This window comes from Tympanuchus pallidicinctus, unplaced genomic scaffold, assembly GCF_026119805.1.
Source record: "Tympanuchus pallidicinctus isolate F22 unplaced genomic scaffold, pur_lepc_1.0 scaffold23, whole genome shotgun sequence".
NCBI lineage: Eukaryota > Metazoa > Chordata > Aves > Galliformes > Phasianidae > Tympanuchus > Tympanuchus pallidicinctus.
This window is the reverse complement of record NW_026294740.1, coordinates 3,185,335-3,198,382: the sequence shown is the minus strand read 5'-3', so window position 1 is coordinate 3,198,382 and position 13,048 is coordinate 3,185,335. Positions and strand designations below refer to the sequence as shown.

The window sequence follows — 13,048 nt, the reverse complement described above, 5'->3', positions numbered from 1 at the left end:
ACTGTTTTGGAAGGGGCCTTAAAGACGATCCAGTCCAACCATTTGCCATGGGCAGGGGCACCTTCCTCTAGACCAGGTTTTCCACAGCAGTATTTGTTTTTACTGTTTTTGTAGTATTTGTGTTTACTTAACTGCAAGACACTTCACTTTGGTTTCCTTTTTTTCTCCACCTTCTAAATGTCCACTTTACTTTCCTTTCTGTGCATTGTCCGCTCTCCAGACTTCCAGTCACGCTTTCTTTTGCAGCAGCAGTGCTTTGACTCCCAGCCACAGGAGCAGAACATCAAGTCCCAAGCACTGCTGCAGGACAATGGGGGAGACCTGAGCTGCTCACAGTAATAGTGTTCTTCTGCCTTGCATTTCCTTAGTTTCTGTTGTTTGTCTCTGCAGCATCACCTCTGTCTTGGAGAATACAGGTCCTGCTACTAACTGCTATTTTCCCTACCATTGGAACACTGATGTCCAAAATTGAAAAGCACATGTTTTTGTTTTCATACAAACAATGCAGTGCAGTGGGCTGCTTGTGGGTCCTTCTTCTACTTTTTGTTCAGTGTGCAGAGAGATGAGAGCACACAGCTGTCTGAAGCAGCTGCAGCAATCACACCGTGCTGAAGGAAATTTGCAGCAGCTTTGCAAAATTGCCCTTGGCATCTCTTTTAGAGTTCCTGTAGAACCAGCTAATTCCATTTATTTTGTTTTTTCATCAGTTGATGTAGCATTTTTTCAAAACAAGCTAGTCAACATTTTTAAACTTTTTTATTGTAGTTTCTGTCAGACTTGAGAGGTGCTAAAATGCCCATCCATCTTTGCTCTATCGTTGTTCCTGAATGGGAATTTCTTCCTGTTGAGTGCTTGTGGTCCTAATAGTCACATCTTGCCTACACTCCCCAGTTACTGCTTTATTTTCTCTCATTATGTCAAAATGAATTTAAACATTTTAACATTTTGCTACTCCAATTATGATGCATCTTCTTTGATTAAGATAGCTGTCATACAGTGATGTACTGTACAATGACATTTAATTATTTAGTGATTGTATCTACTCAGGTATGTCCAGGCACAGTTTGCTAATGAAATTCAGTCCTAGTTCAATGGCACTACCTTGAGACAGGCGTTTTCTGGGGAAAAAAGATGCATTTGATAAATTTGATACAAGAAAGAGATTATGAAATTATTTTTTTTCCCCTAAAGGCTGTTGTTTTGTTTGTTTGTTTTTACTGGCATTATTCTCTTAGTAAAGATGTGCCATCTAGAGAGGGATGTATTCAGATTGTATTTCTGGATTTGCAGATAGGAGCCTTGCTTACGTGAGATGTTTGTTATATTGGCAGCGTTGCTAGGGCTGCATAAGGGAACACTTCAAGTCTTTGAAAGCTCTCCTATCTGTAGAAGCAGCTTTCATTGAGTTACAGCTTTGATGGATGCATAAACATGGAAGAAGGAGTTTCATTCTATTTGTTTTACCAACCTTATTTTTGTTGCTTAAAATACCAGCACCCCTGCCTGGTATAATAAGATCCTGGGATTTTCATTTGCCTGCTCTTCTGTTTGGCTATTCCGTTTTCTCTATTACCCCACTTAAGGTTTAAAGAAAGCAAAATGTGTCACAAAGATGTTATGTTGATGTGGCTTTCAGGGTTTTTTTTTTGGCAAAAACATGCTCATTCTGAAGTCATTCAGGTTACCCATTAAATCAGGAAACACTGTTGAACACACTCCTTTTTAAAAGCTGTTGCATTCAACTAGCATAACTTAACAGCCTGGGGTTTAGTTTAGTTTCTGTTAAATTTTGCCATGTGTTACAGAGTCCTACTCTGTCCCCACCTCCCCAAGTAAGCCTCATTGAGAAGTAAAAAGCAGTTTGCTCTTGAATTTCTTTCTACCAGGGCCTTATGAGATGGCATGTGTATATATGGGGATTAGGATTATTCTAAATGCTTCTTGAGGACATTTTGAAGTGCAGTATATGATTCTAAATTGTTGTTTAAGATGCATATTTCTTTCCAGCTTCTTTTCTTACAGTCTAATGAAAACTTACGTGTTGGTGAACGTGATATGATTAACATGACTGATAGGAAAAGAGTACTGGCAAATTTTATTTTTGGCACTCAGTTTTCCTTCATCAAAGGCTGTTGGCTTTACGTTAAATCATTATTTACTGCTGACAGGCGTGTAGGCTTCACAATTTGGATATGTAAGCAGAAACGTGAGTAAAGCCCCCTGTTTGCATTTCTAGCTTGCACTACAGTGTAACGCAAATTCTGACTTCATGCTCTGTGCAGTTTGGCAGTGTTGACATCCTTAGCAGAGTATCAAGACTGAAGCACTTAAAATTTTTCTTCTAAAACTAACTCTGATGGAATTTGTAAATCTTTAATAATATTCTACAGTGTTTTTTCCTACGTAATTCGCTTGCCTTAATCCTCATTGAATTTTATGCAAATGGCATAAAAAATAAAATACTAGTTGCGAGGAAATAAGATGTTAAAATAAGAATTATTTCTAATCAATGTGAATAGTAGCATGTATTAAGAGCCATGCTTATCTTTCTTTCAGAACACGATTCACTCTGTCTTTTCTTTACTGGTCACTTAATACCCTTAAACTTTCCTTCTGGTTCTCTCTATGATTCTAATTGTTGCTTCTGTGCACTTTTGTGTTTCACAGTTGTTCCTGTCATTTTGAAAGCTCTGACATATGATGAGAAGAGGGGGTCGTGCAGTGTGGGTTCCAACGTGAGAGATGCAGCATGCTATCTGTCCTGGGCCTTTGCTCGTGCTTATGATCCCTCTGAACTGATACCATTTATTAACCAGATTTCAAGGTAAGTTGCCACAATGATAAACCGAGCTTCTTCCAGTTAATTGTTGAAATCTGCCTCAGATTTAAGGAGGAAGTAGATGTTAACAGAGTAACCTAACGCTGTATCTTCTAGAGCTAATAATCATAGAGCTAATTCTCTATCTTTAAGGTATTTAAAATAAGATACTCGCCACCAGTGATAGGGAAAATGTCTTCATGCTTTAAAAGTTTCTGGTGCATCCCACATAATATGAATTAAATTCATTCATCTCTAGACATTATTCTCCAAGGAATCGATTTTAGTTTTTAATATCAGCAGCTCAGACACTTTTGTCTCTAATGGAGGAGTTTCAATCAGTAATCATTCAGTATTACTTCAATAAATCCAGAAATTTGGACAGTACAGTGATTTTTTTAGGTCCTGGGTACCTCCTGCTATTTCTATGTCTTGCTTCCAGATCGCTGACAGAACTGTTTCAATCACATTGAAACGACCTCTTTTGGGGACATTGGACTGCTTACTTAGCTCAGCAGGTGTCCACAGAAAACGAGACTTGTTCTTTCTTCTTTAAAACCTGTTCTGAAAGCTTTCTGGGATGGTCTGTAGGGCCTACAGTATCCATTTTTGTTTCTTGATCCTAGCACACTTTCCCCTTACTGGTCTCTGCCATACTTCATCCTTCTGTTCCTGCTTTCCCAAGCTGTCCTTTTCACACAGGGTCACAGGACACTGGTGGCACTTGCCCTTGGCGTTTTTTGAAACTTAGATAAAATCTTTCTGTCTAAGCATCTGCTGTCAATTTCTTGAGGCCAAATGCTGTTTTTCTTTCTTCTTCTTTTTTTTTTTCCAAGCTGTCATGTCTTTTCTCCAAACTGAAGCTGGAAAAAGTGTCTGATGAAATAGCATTGTGGTATTTTAATGCATTTCATCCACCAAGCTATGTGAGAACATGAGGCCATCCGCAGCTTCTTGCTGATTGTCAGAAATAGAAGTTGGGACTCTAGGAAATACCTGTTGCAGTTAAGCATGCTAGAAATAGCTATACTTGCCATAGTGAGTTGTTAAGGAAATAATTATTTTCAAGGCTCGAGCTGATTTCATTGTAAGTTATGTATGAACTTGTTAGCATAAAGGTGTTCTTGCACAATGAAACAGTAGCGATCACATCTTGGTTAGTTTTTAATCTAATCAGCTTTTTTTAAAATCTAGTGATGGAGACATAGTGACAGGAGGAGCAGAATGTTACCACATGTCCTAACAGACTGTTATAAGCTGTGCAGTTATTTACTGCTGTCTTTAAACTGGTAGGGATGTATTTCTATTTGAGGATACAAAGGTATTTCCAATAATTCATTGGTAGCTGCAAGCTGATTGTTGGAGGAGCGTGGCCCTACCAACAGTAAGCTCTTGTTCAATGTCTTGTTCTTGTGTTTTTTGTAGGTTTGGTCAACTGCCTCACTGAAGTAAATCCTCTCTTTCCATCCTCTTAATTGAAAAATTTAAAGTTTCTTTTAAGGTCTGGCAAATTTGCTCCATGTTCCTTTGAAACATAAGGCCTAAGTGCAAGTTTTTCTATTCTTTATCAGAATTTTTCTTCCATTTGTGATACTTTGAGCAATACATTTCTTTGACTCCATCTGCCCTACTATGGTAGGTCCATATCTTAGGTACAAGCTCACCGTTTTTGTTTCACCTGTTTTGTTGCTTTTTGTTTTACTGTCACAAAGTTTTTGGACAACTATGAATACTGTGTTTCTGAAGCTCCTGTCTGTTGTCTTCCAGTCTGTTTGGGAAACAGATTCTTTTTTCTAACTATGGTATAATACACACCAATAATGTGGCTTTGCCTTCTCTGCAAGTTGGTGGAGTGGAGAGAAAAACGGGGAGGGGTGCAGAGTGGAAGTTCAGAATTTCTTATTTTCAGTTGTAAGGTTTTGTGATTCACATACATTTAGTTTTATAACAAAGCTGCACAATATTTTATCCAGTATTAATGCTATGGTAAGATTCTGCTTAAAGCTCTGCTTTGTAGTTATGGTGCCCATACCTTTTCTAAATACAATCAGGTCCTGAAGGTAGATTTGCCACTCCAAAGAGAAACAGTGGAAAAAAATATTCAAATACAGTATGACACACAGTTTCACCTATTGTGTCAGCAAGCTGATAATTACATACAGCTCTTTTTTTCAATCTAGCCTTAGGTGTGTCACTCTTTTACTTAAAGAGTCATAGTTCTAGCCACAAGCAAATTGTTGCTGCCCTTAAAAAATGCAGAACTCAGCATCTTGAAACAAAGTACATGATATCCATTGTGAGCTGAATTACACAGCAAAAACATCTGTCTGTACAAGAATGCAAACTATCAGATTCGTAAGGAAAAAAACCCACAAAACAATAAATTCTGTACCTGAAAAGAAGGCTTATTACCTCTTCCAAAAGGTGAAATGTGCGACTGAGATCCTGAACTGTTTGCTTTGTCATGGGGATAGAAATTGTGAATAGCTAGTCCCTTGCTCATGGTCTTTAGCACTGCTGGAATTGGCTGGAAGAACCCAGGTAATGCTGGGCTTGGAACAGGAGCAGGTGGCTGCTCAGTAGGAGCACCCAGCTCAAAAGGCTGTGTGGTCGTTGTAGCAGAGTAAGGGCACACAAAATCTGCTGGTAACCAGAAGGTGTTGAGTGGGTGTGATGGCTGAGCAGTGATCTGATTCATCTTTCGTGTCGTGTTAGTGTATCTTGTCAGGAAACTCACTCCAGTACTGAAATAATCAAGTCTTGCCCTGTGACCATTTCAGACCATGGAATGGCAGTTATAGAATAAAACACTGGCAATTCTGTGGTACTTTCTTTTTGTCCTTGTCTTGTCAGCTATAGGATTGTGTAACAGAAAGCCACTGTTTTCTGTAGCGAGGGAAAATAAATATTCAACTAGAGAAAAAAATCAACTTAAAGTGCATAGAAATCCTGTTTTTTTAACAGAATTGCGACGAGACTTTGAAATAAATATCCTGTTCAGTGATAGGTGTTTCTTCTCTGCTTTCTTACGAATGTTCTGTTCTTAGGTTAGAAATGTAGGCTGCTGCAAATCATAGATGAGCTTTCTTCCTTCCTGACCTTACCACTCATAGGAAAAATACAGAGAGAGAACGCTTATTAGAAACACTTGCCTGAGAATTTTTATTTTCTGTGTATGTTGCTGTTTATCCACATTTCAACAAGATACACTTAACATTATTATTTTTTTAAGTCCTGTTAAACTGGTTTCTAAAACTTTTCCTGATCTATTGAAACTCCAGGACCACAAGAAGAAAGTTCTTGGCAGAGTAGATGAAATTTCACTTTTTAAGTGAATTGAGGATCAGCTTACTACATTTTGAAATACATGCATGCACTGAAGTTGCTATTCAGGTGTATCTTTATAAAAGCATTGCTGGATTGATATTCTTCTTCTCCCAGTCTGCACATGCATGCACTCTTTTTAAGCTTACCTATAAGAAAAATTGAACATAATTTAATAACTTGGAAGTACAGGTAATTTGATTCCTGTCCCTTTGGGTGTGGGGATTACTGTCTGTAAATGGCAGGTGCATGCGAAGTGGAGCTGTTTTGTTTAAAATCTAAATATTTTAAAGAACTGAAGGGGAAAATATGTTTTTGCTCTATCTTATGATTGTAAATTAAACTGTTGCCACTGTCATAAGAAAAGGAAAAGTTTTACTCTCTTCACAATTTTAAATTAAACTGTTGCCACCTGTCATAATTATATGAAACTACTGCATAGTCAGAATGTAGTTTTATTTGACATTCGATGGCTTAGGCGATCAATGAATTGGTCATTACTTACAAAGATCTCATTGTTTTCCCCTGCTCAGCAGAATGCGGATCAGAGTGTGCGTGCAATGCAGGAGTGCAGGCAGCTTTGCCTTCCCTGCGGTGCTGCGTTGTTTTTGAAGAAGGAAAAAAGGAAGGTGTGGCTATGGATAGATGATGTAGCTTTGCTTCAGGGCAAGATTGTCCTGCAGAACTGGGGAAATCTGAAGCATTGCTTTGAGCTACATCTTGTATCATGATGAAATATTGAGAATAGGTTTTTCTTTCATGTATTTGAATGTTGCCTTCAGAAGAGAGTTGTGTGCCTACCGTGTCTTGCACTTGTGTAAACTTATTTCCTGCAGGGGCATCAGATGCCTTTTGCTAAACATCATTTTAATGTGCAATTCCTAAGCATTTTCTTTATTGTTTCTTTCTACATCTTTTAATCCTAGAACTTTGGGATTGAAGTCACACACTGAAGATGCCAATATGTTTATCTCTGTGACTGCGTTCAGCAAAAGAAATTGGTTACTGTATTTGTCCTTCAGCTTCTTTGCCTCTCTAAGCAGGAGGTATTAAACCTGAGACTGGTCTGAAGGGTCTTCTCCCCTGCTAGTCACAGAATCACAGAATGGCTTAGGTTGGAAGGGACTTTAAAGATTACTGAGCTACAACCCTTTGCCATGGGTTAGGGTGCCAACCACTGGGTGAGGCTGAATATGGGACAGATCGCATATGATACTTTTTTCCTGAGCAAATTCATTTGATAACTGAAATACCTGTCTTGTCCGTGGCACCAATATAGCTGTGCACGTAATCCTGGCAGAAGCAGCCACTTCTGCTTCTTCATCTCTGATGCTCCTGCAGTTGAGCTTAGCACAGCTGCAAGGTGATAAAGCGAATGGGATAGCTGGTTTTGAAAAACCAAGCAAGCAACAAAACAACATCTAGCACAAGAAAAACTAATTGAGCCTAGATCTGCTTTCATCACTCAGTTCAGCAGATAGCCCCAGCTGGGGTACTGGCACGGTGTGAAGAGGGCTGTCTGCCACAGCAGCTCTCAGCAGGCTCCTTTCCCATTCTGCTCTTGCCTTCTTTTTTTTTTTTTTAACTGGCTGAGATTGTTCAAAAGCATTTAGCTTGCGATGATTGTTATGCTTTCCCTCCTCTAAATGTCGTAGTTTAAGGAAGGGAGTCAGACTTTTCCCTTTTTTGGGTTCAGGAAGGAAATTTTGTTTTTGTGCCAACTTGGCAAGAGGTTTGAGAGTTTATTTTTCTTGCTTCCCACAGCTTCAGGGTGGTATGTTTGAATAATAGTGTATTCTCAGAGGTTAGCAGTAGTATAAACTTCTAGCTGCTTGTGATTGAAATAGCGTACCTGCTACAGGTGAGAAAGCAAATTCAGATGGATTTTCTGGTACATCCGGTACTCAGAGCAGAGGGTAACCTGAGATTTGTGTTTTGATGTCCATCTCCTCGCTGGCCTCTGCTCTCTGATTCTTTCTGGCTTGTGGGGAGGAAATGAGATCAGCGCTGTGCTGAGGAAGCGAGTGGTTGTGTGCTCTGAGTGCTGGTCGCTTTCCCTGGAGACAGCGGAGTGCCTGGGGGACAGGGAAGGACCAGGGGAAAAAAGCAAGGATTATCACTAAACTGAGGGAACTGCAACTTGCTTTTAGAAATCCTTTTTGCGTTCTTATTGTACCCTCAGCAGCTGCTTGTTGTGCTTACAGGCTAAATATATCCCAGTGAACTACAAAAGCGTTTCATAGAGACTGCAAGATGCAAAACCATTCTTTGCCCTACCTGTTGGCAGTCAGGTGTGGTGCGCTTCAGACAAGTCGAGACATGACTCTCTCCTTGGCTTAGAAAAAAATCCCACTTTGTTTGACATAAACAGTTTCTTTATGTTAGGAAATCCTGGTGGAGTATCACATAAACTCCCACGACAATGCAGACAGGTGAAGACACCCTTAACATGTTTCATCTTAGCCACGTTGCTCTCCTTGCTAATCCATGTGTTACAGCAGACCGTGGCTGCATTTTAAAATATGATTTAGCTCGAAACAACCATTCATGCAGTTTGATAAGCTTGGTATACTCAGATGCAATGACTGCAGTATGATTTATGATTATAACAGGGCTGGAGAGCTGTGACAAAATTCCTTGTGTTTTTCTTAAACGTGATTTTCAGTTCTAGCACTGAGCAGCTCAGATGGCATCGCAGAGTGTTGTTTTGCAAGTTTTACTTACACTGCTTTGTCTTAAGGTAACAGAAGTAGAAGAAGAAAATCAAAAAGTACAGTTTAATTATGAGCAGAAATATTGGTCAGGAACTCGTGTTGTGTACAATAACCTGAAACTGTTTTCCAGTTTATGTAATGAACCAGATTTTAAGTCTAAATGCGGAATGTAAGGTCCTCCTTTTGGCATTTGTTGTTTGGAAAGACATAACTTGTATAACATATGTTAATATTTAATACATGTTTCCTTACATTTGCCTCAAAGTGTCTCTTTTGGCCACAGTCAGAGACAAAACAATGACTTAGAAGAAATTTGGTATGACCTAGCAAAGCTCTTCTGAAATTCTCTACAACAGTTAACTTTATGGTGCCTCTGACACACTGAAGGCAGCACTCTGCAGTCTCATCTTTGTGGCCTGATGAGATTTTTGTGTTTGTTTTCTCAGAAAAGGACAGTATGGAAACGTTGCACAACAGACAAAATGATGTTTTATCATATAGCCCAAATAATTGGAAACCTCAGACAGAAATTGGCTTCTTTTTGCTTTCCAGGATTATTCCCAATTAGTTCTTTCATTTTGAATGTTCTATAATTAAAAGCATATGCTTCTGAAATGTTCTCTTCTAAAAGATTGTGAAGTTTTCTGTATGCTAGGATAGAAAATCAGCAGACACAAGGTGACGTTTGACCCAGCCCTCTTTCAACAGTTAGCCATGCAAGCTTTTTCCTGATGGACCGCGTCATAAACATTTGCTCTTGCAGTCACAGAAAGGCCTCCTTTTGCCTTGTAGTTGCACAATGTCTCTGTGGCAGGAGAGGAGATGCTCACACAGATAGCAGTAGGAAAGCACTGACTGTCTTTAGAATAATTTTTTCACCTCTGTAGTAAAATATTGAATTCATTGGGGTTTGTTTTCAATTTCATTCTTGCTTTCAGTCTCTTGTTTTCCTTAATGGAGATAATCAGTGCTGTCTCTGTATGTTCAGTTCATGCATTTCAGTGAATTTTAACAACATAGCATTCAACACTGTAGGAAACAGATAGCCACTACCCAGGGAAGTGTGATATTATCAGTGTAATTAATATCTTTATGCTAAAGCAAAGCTATTTGGAATTACTTTTCAGCCGGTATTTATTTCCTGTTTTGCCTGAAGACAGTAAGTACTGTAATGAAGAGTTTCAGGGTTTGAAAGGAATAATTTTCTGCTTAAATGATCCTCCTGAAGTGATGTTTATTTGTCACTGGAGTTAATTGAATGCTGGAGGTGGATTTCTAAGGCTGCAGACTTCTTGTCTTGGGATGCATTCTCTCTTCTGTTCTGTGGCACCTTTTTAAAAGCAGTTCTGTTGAGGTAAAGGCGATTGAATTGTGAAGGAATACCAGACTTAATGCATAAAGAAATAATTCTGTACAATCACACTTCTGTATCTGCAGGTCACCCTTAAACTTTTTTTTTTGCGATTAATTTTGAAGTGTTACTATTTTATTTGCGTATTGTTTTTTGGTACTTAAAGCATGTGGTCATAATTGTACAGATAGACAAAAGTTTCTGTTGCTTAACTTCTAGTTTTGCTTAAGCCTTACATAAGACTTACTGTGTATTTGGATATTGAGAAACTGTATTTCCAAGTTTAAGTTAAAATTGCAGTGACTCTTACATGAGTTGTTAAATATGTCCAACTTTTCAACTGTTGCTAGATTTAAAATATAAAACTTCCTATGAAGTTAAGTATTTCCATACTGCTTAAAAGCTGTTCTGCTTTGGTAGAACACAAACTGGAAAATCCTACAAGCTGCAGAATCTAGAATGTGCATGGTTATTTCAACCCAAATAGCTTAGATGTGTATTCATAAGAAATAAGCTCCATAGCAAAAACTGAGTGTTCTGCTTGGAAGGCTAAGTGTTGAGATGATGACATTGCACAACTCTTCTTATATTTTTGTCCTTACAATTGATATTTATTTCCTCAGTGCATTGGTTATTGCTGCAGTGTTTGACCGCGATGTGAATTGCAGAAGAGCTGCTTCTGTAAGTTACCACATTCTAACCTACGTGTTTCTGGTTGGTTGGGATTTTTGTCTGTTCTTTAATTTCATGATCTATAGCTCTGTGTATTCACCTGAGCCTCCAGTTATACATAAAATATATGTGAGCAAAAAAATGCTTTTTAAATCATTAAGAAATATGGTGTGAATTTAGATTTTAAATGAAAAAATCCACGGTTGCATATCTTGATTTAAGGCCACAATTCAGTCTGCTGTGCTGTGGTCATGTTGGATAAGATAAAGTATCTAAGAGCTACTTGGCATTTTCTAGTCAGCGTGTAAAAGACAAAAGGATTGGTAATATGCAGCTCCTGTATCGTAAGGAGGTCACCAAGATGGTAAGCTGTATGAAGACACATTTTTCTGCTTGTTCTCCACATTTCTCTAAAGTTGCAGTAAGCTGAAAAATTGTAGAAAATATTTCTCCTTCAAACTCCTTTTGTTGGGCTGGGAGTTTTTCTAAAGAAAGTGATACATCTGTTCAGCAGGGATTGCTCCCTGCTTAATGGGGCTCACACCAAAGTTTATTCTGTGAATTTTTTGTCAAAAGTAGTCAATGCTGTTGAGAATTGACAAAAATATGCATGGTTCTTAGGAGAAGGGAATTTGTGAGGGATAGGTTATAAGTTTAGAGGAAGAAAGAAGGAACATCTTATTTTTGAAGATCTCAGTCTGTGTTATATGTATTGCATTTATTTTCTTGTGAATAGAAGTAAAAAGGAAAAAAAGTTGCCTGCTTCAACAGTTTAAGGGAAATTATTGTGCAAAATGAAAAAAATGAACCGTATGACTGTGCTAGCAGCTGTTCCTGTGAAGCAAACACAGGGCCAACAGCTCCTGTCCAAGCACCAGGTGTCTGCAGGAACAAACTTCCCTGTGAATGCCTTAAAAAAATAAATAAATAAAAAAGGAGGGTTTCCCTGGACAGCATCCGTATTTTTGTAGCCACACCTCTGCATGATGGTTTAAGCCATTGAATGAAGCTGCAGCATGGTGAAGTGAGTCAGCTGCTCCACAAAGCACCTTGTCCAAAGAGGCTTAAAGCAGAGAATGGAAGCTAAGGCACTGCAGGTTGCTGAGTCCTGATATCACATATTCTTTGCATAATGTGTGGGGGACAAATAACTTGAGCTGCTTCTCCCTCAGACTTTAGCTCCTGATATAGGAACTGTACAATTTACCATTTGTTGCTATTTAAGTCAGTTTATTCAAATAAAATCCTTAGAGAAATTCAAAAGCAGCTTAACTGAGAGCTTTAGAAACCATTTAGAATGCAGAATAATTGAATCTTCTTCCATATTTCAAGTGAGTACAGAGTATAGCACAAATGTTTTTGTGTCGCTTTCTTCTGGTTTAAACCAGGCTATCAAGAACTCTGCTATTTGAGTATTTGCAATCAAAAAGGGTTTTTTGGTTTCTTTTTCATTAGTGCATTCAGATTTAAAGCTAGTCAGAATTTGGAACTGTTTTGATGGATAGTTGTGGAAGTATTGAAGAATGTCAGAAAGTCAGGCAAGGCAGTATGTTGTGTTTTCCAGGCATTGCTACAATTTTGAAGAAAAATACCTAGGAGTGTTAATTGTTCCCAGTCACTGCACAGTTAAATACACGTTTAAATTAACATGTTTTACTAGATTTTCCATTTATTACAATATGCAACGTATTGTAACGTGGAGCACCAATAAACAAAACAGCATATAGAGATATTTTGAACCCTGAGGTTAGGGAGAGTAAAACAAAACTGCTCTGACTATTCTTTTGAAGCACTGAAAACATTCTGAGCTGACTTTTGCAACTCTTCTATATGAATAATCATTATGAAGAATGATGGCATGAATAAGAGACCTTGGATAAGGCTTCGTTCTGCACTGACATGTTCAAGAAGGGGTTTTCTTTCCTTCTGCTTGGTTGATTCTCTTTAAAATCACGGCTTAGAGGATATTTTAGTACTTAAAAACAACGTTTCAAGGCAAACAAGGCACTTCCCTCAAAAGCTACTGAATTGAAATTCATATATATTTATGATAAGGCAGAGGTAACAACTGCCTTTATAAGTAGTGGCTAAAGATCTATGTTTTTTTAATAGAGAAACTATAAAGTTGGGTGTAAATTAATGAGTAAATTAGATGAATTCTTACCACTT

General features: G+C 38.2%; 1 protein-coding gene across 1 annotated transcript in view; it reads left to right on the top strand.

Moving 5' to 3' along the window:
* The window catches only part of TBCD (tubulin folding cofactor D), a 109,336-nt gene that overhangs the window by 44,846 nt on the left and 51,442 nt on the right, over window positions 1–13,048 (top strand). Inside the window, exons 14-15 of the mRNA XM_052687967.1 lie at window positions 2,668–2,824; window positions 10,831–10,888. Of these exons, the coding sequence (XP_052543927.1) occupies window positions 2,668–2,824; window positions 10,831–10,888 (215 nt within the window). The remainder of the gene's footprint in view (window positions 1–2,667; window positions 2,825–10,830; window positions 10,889–13,048) is intronic.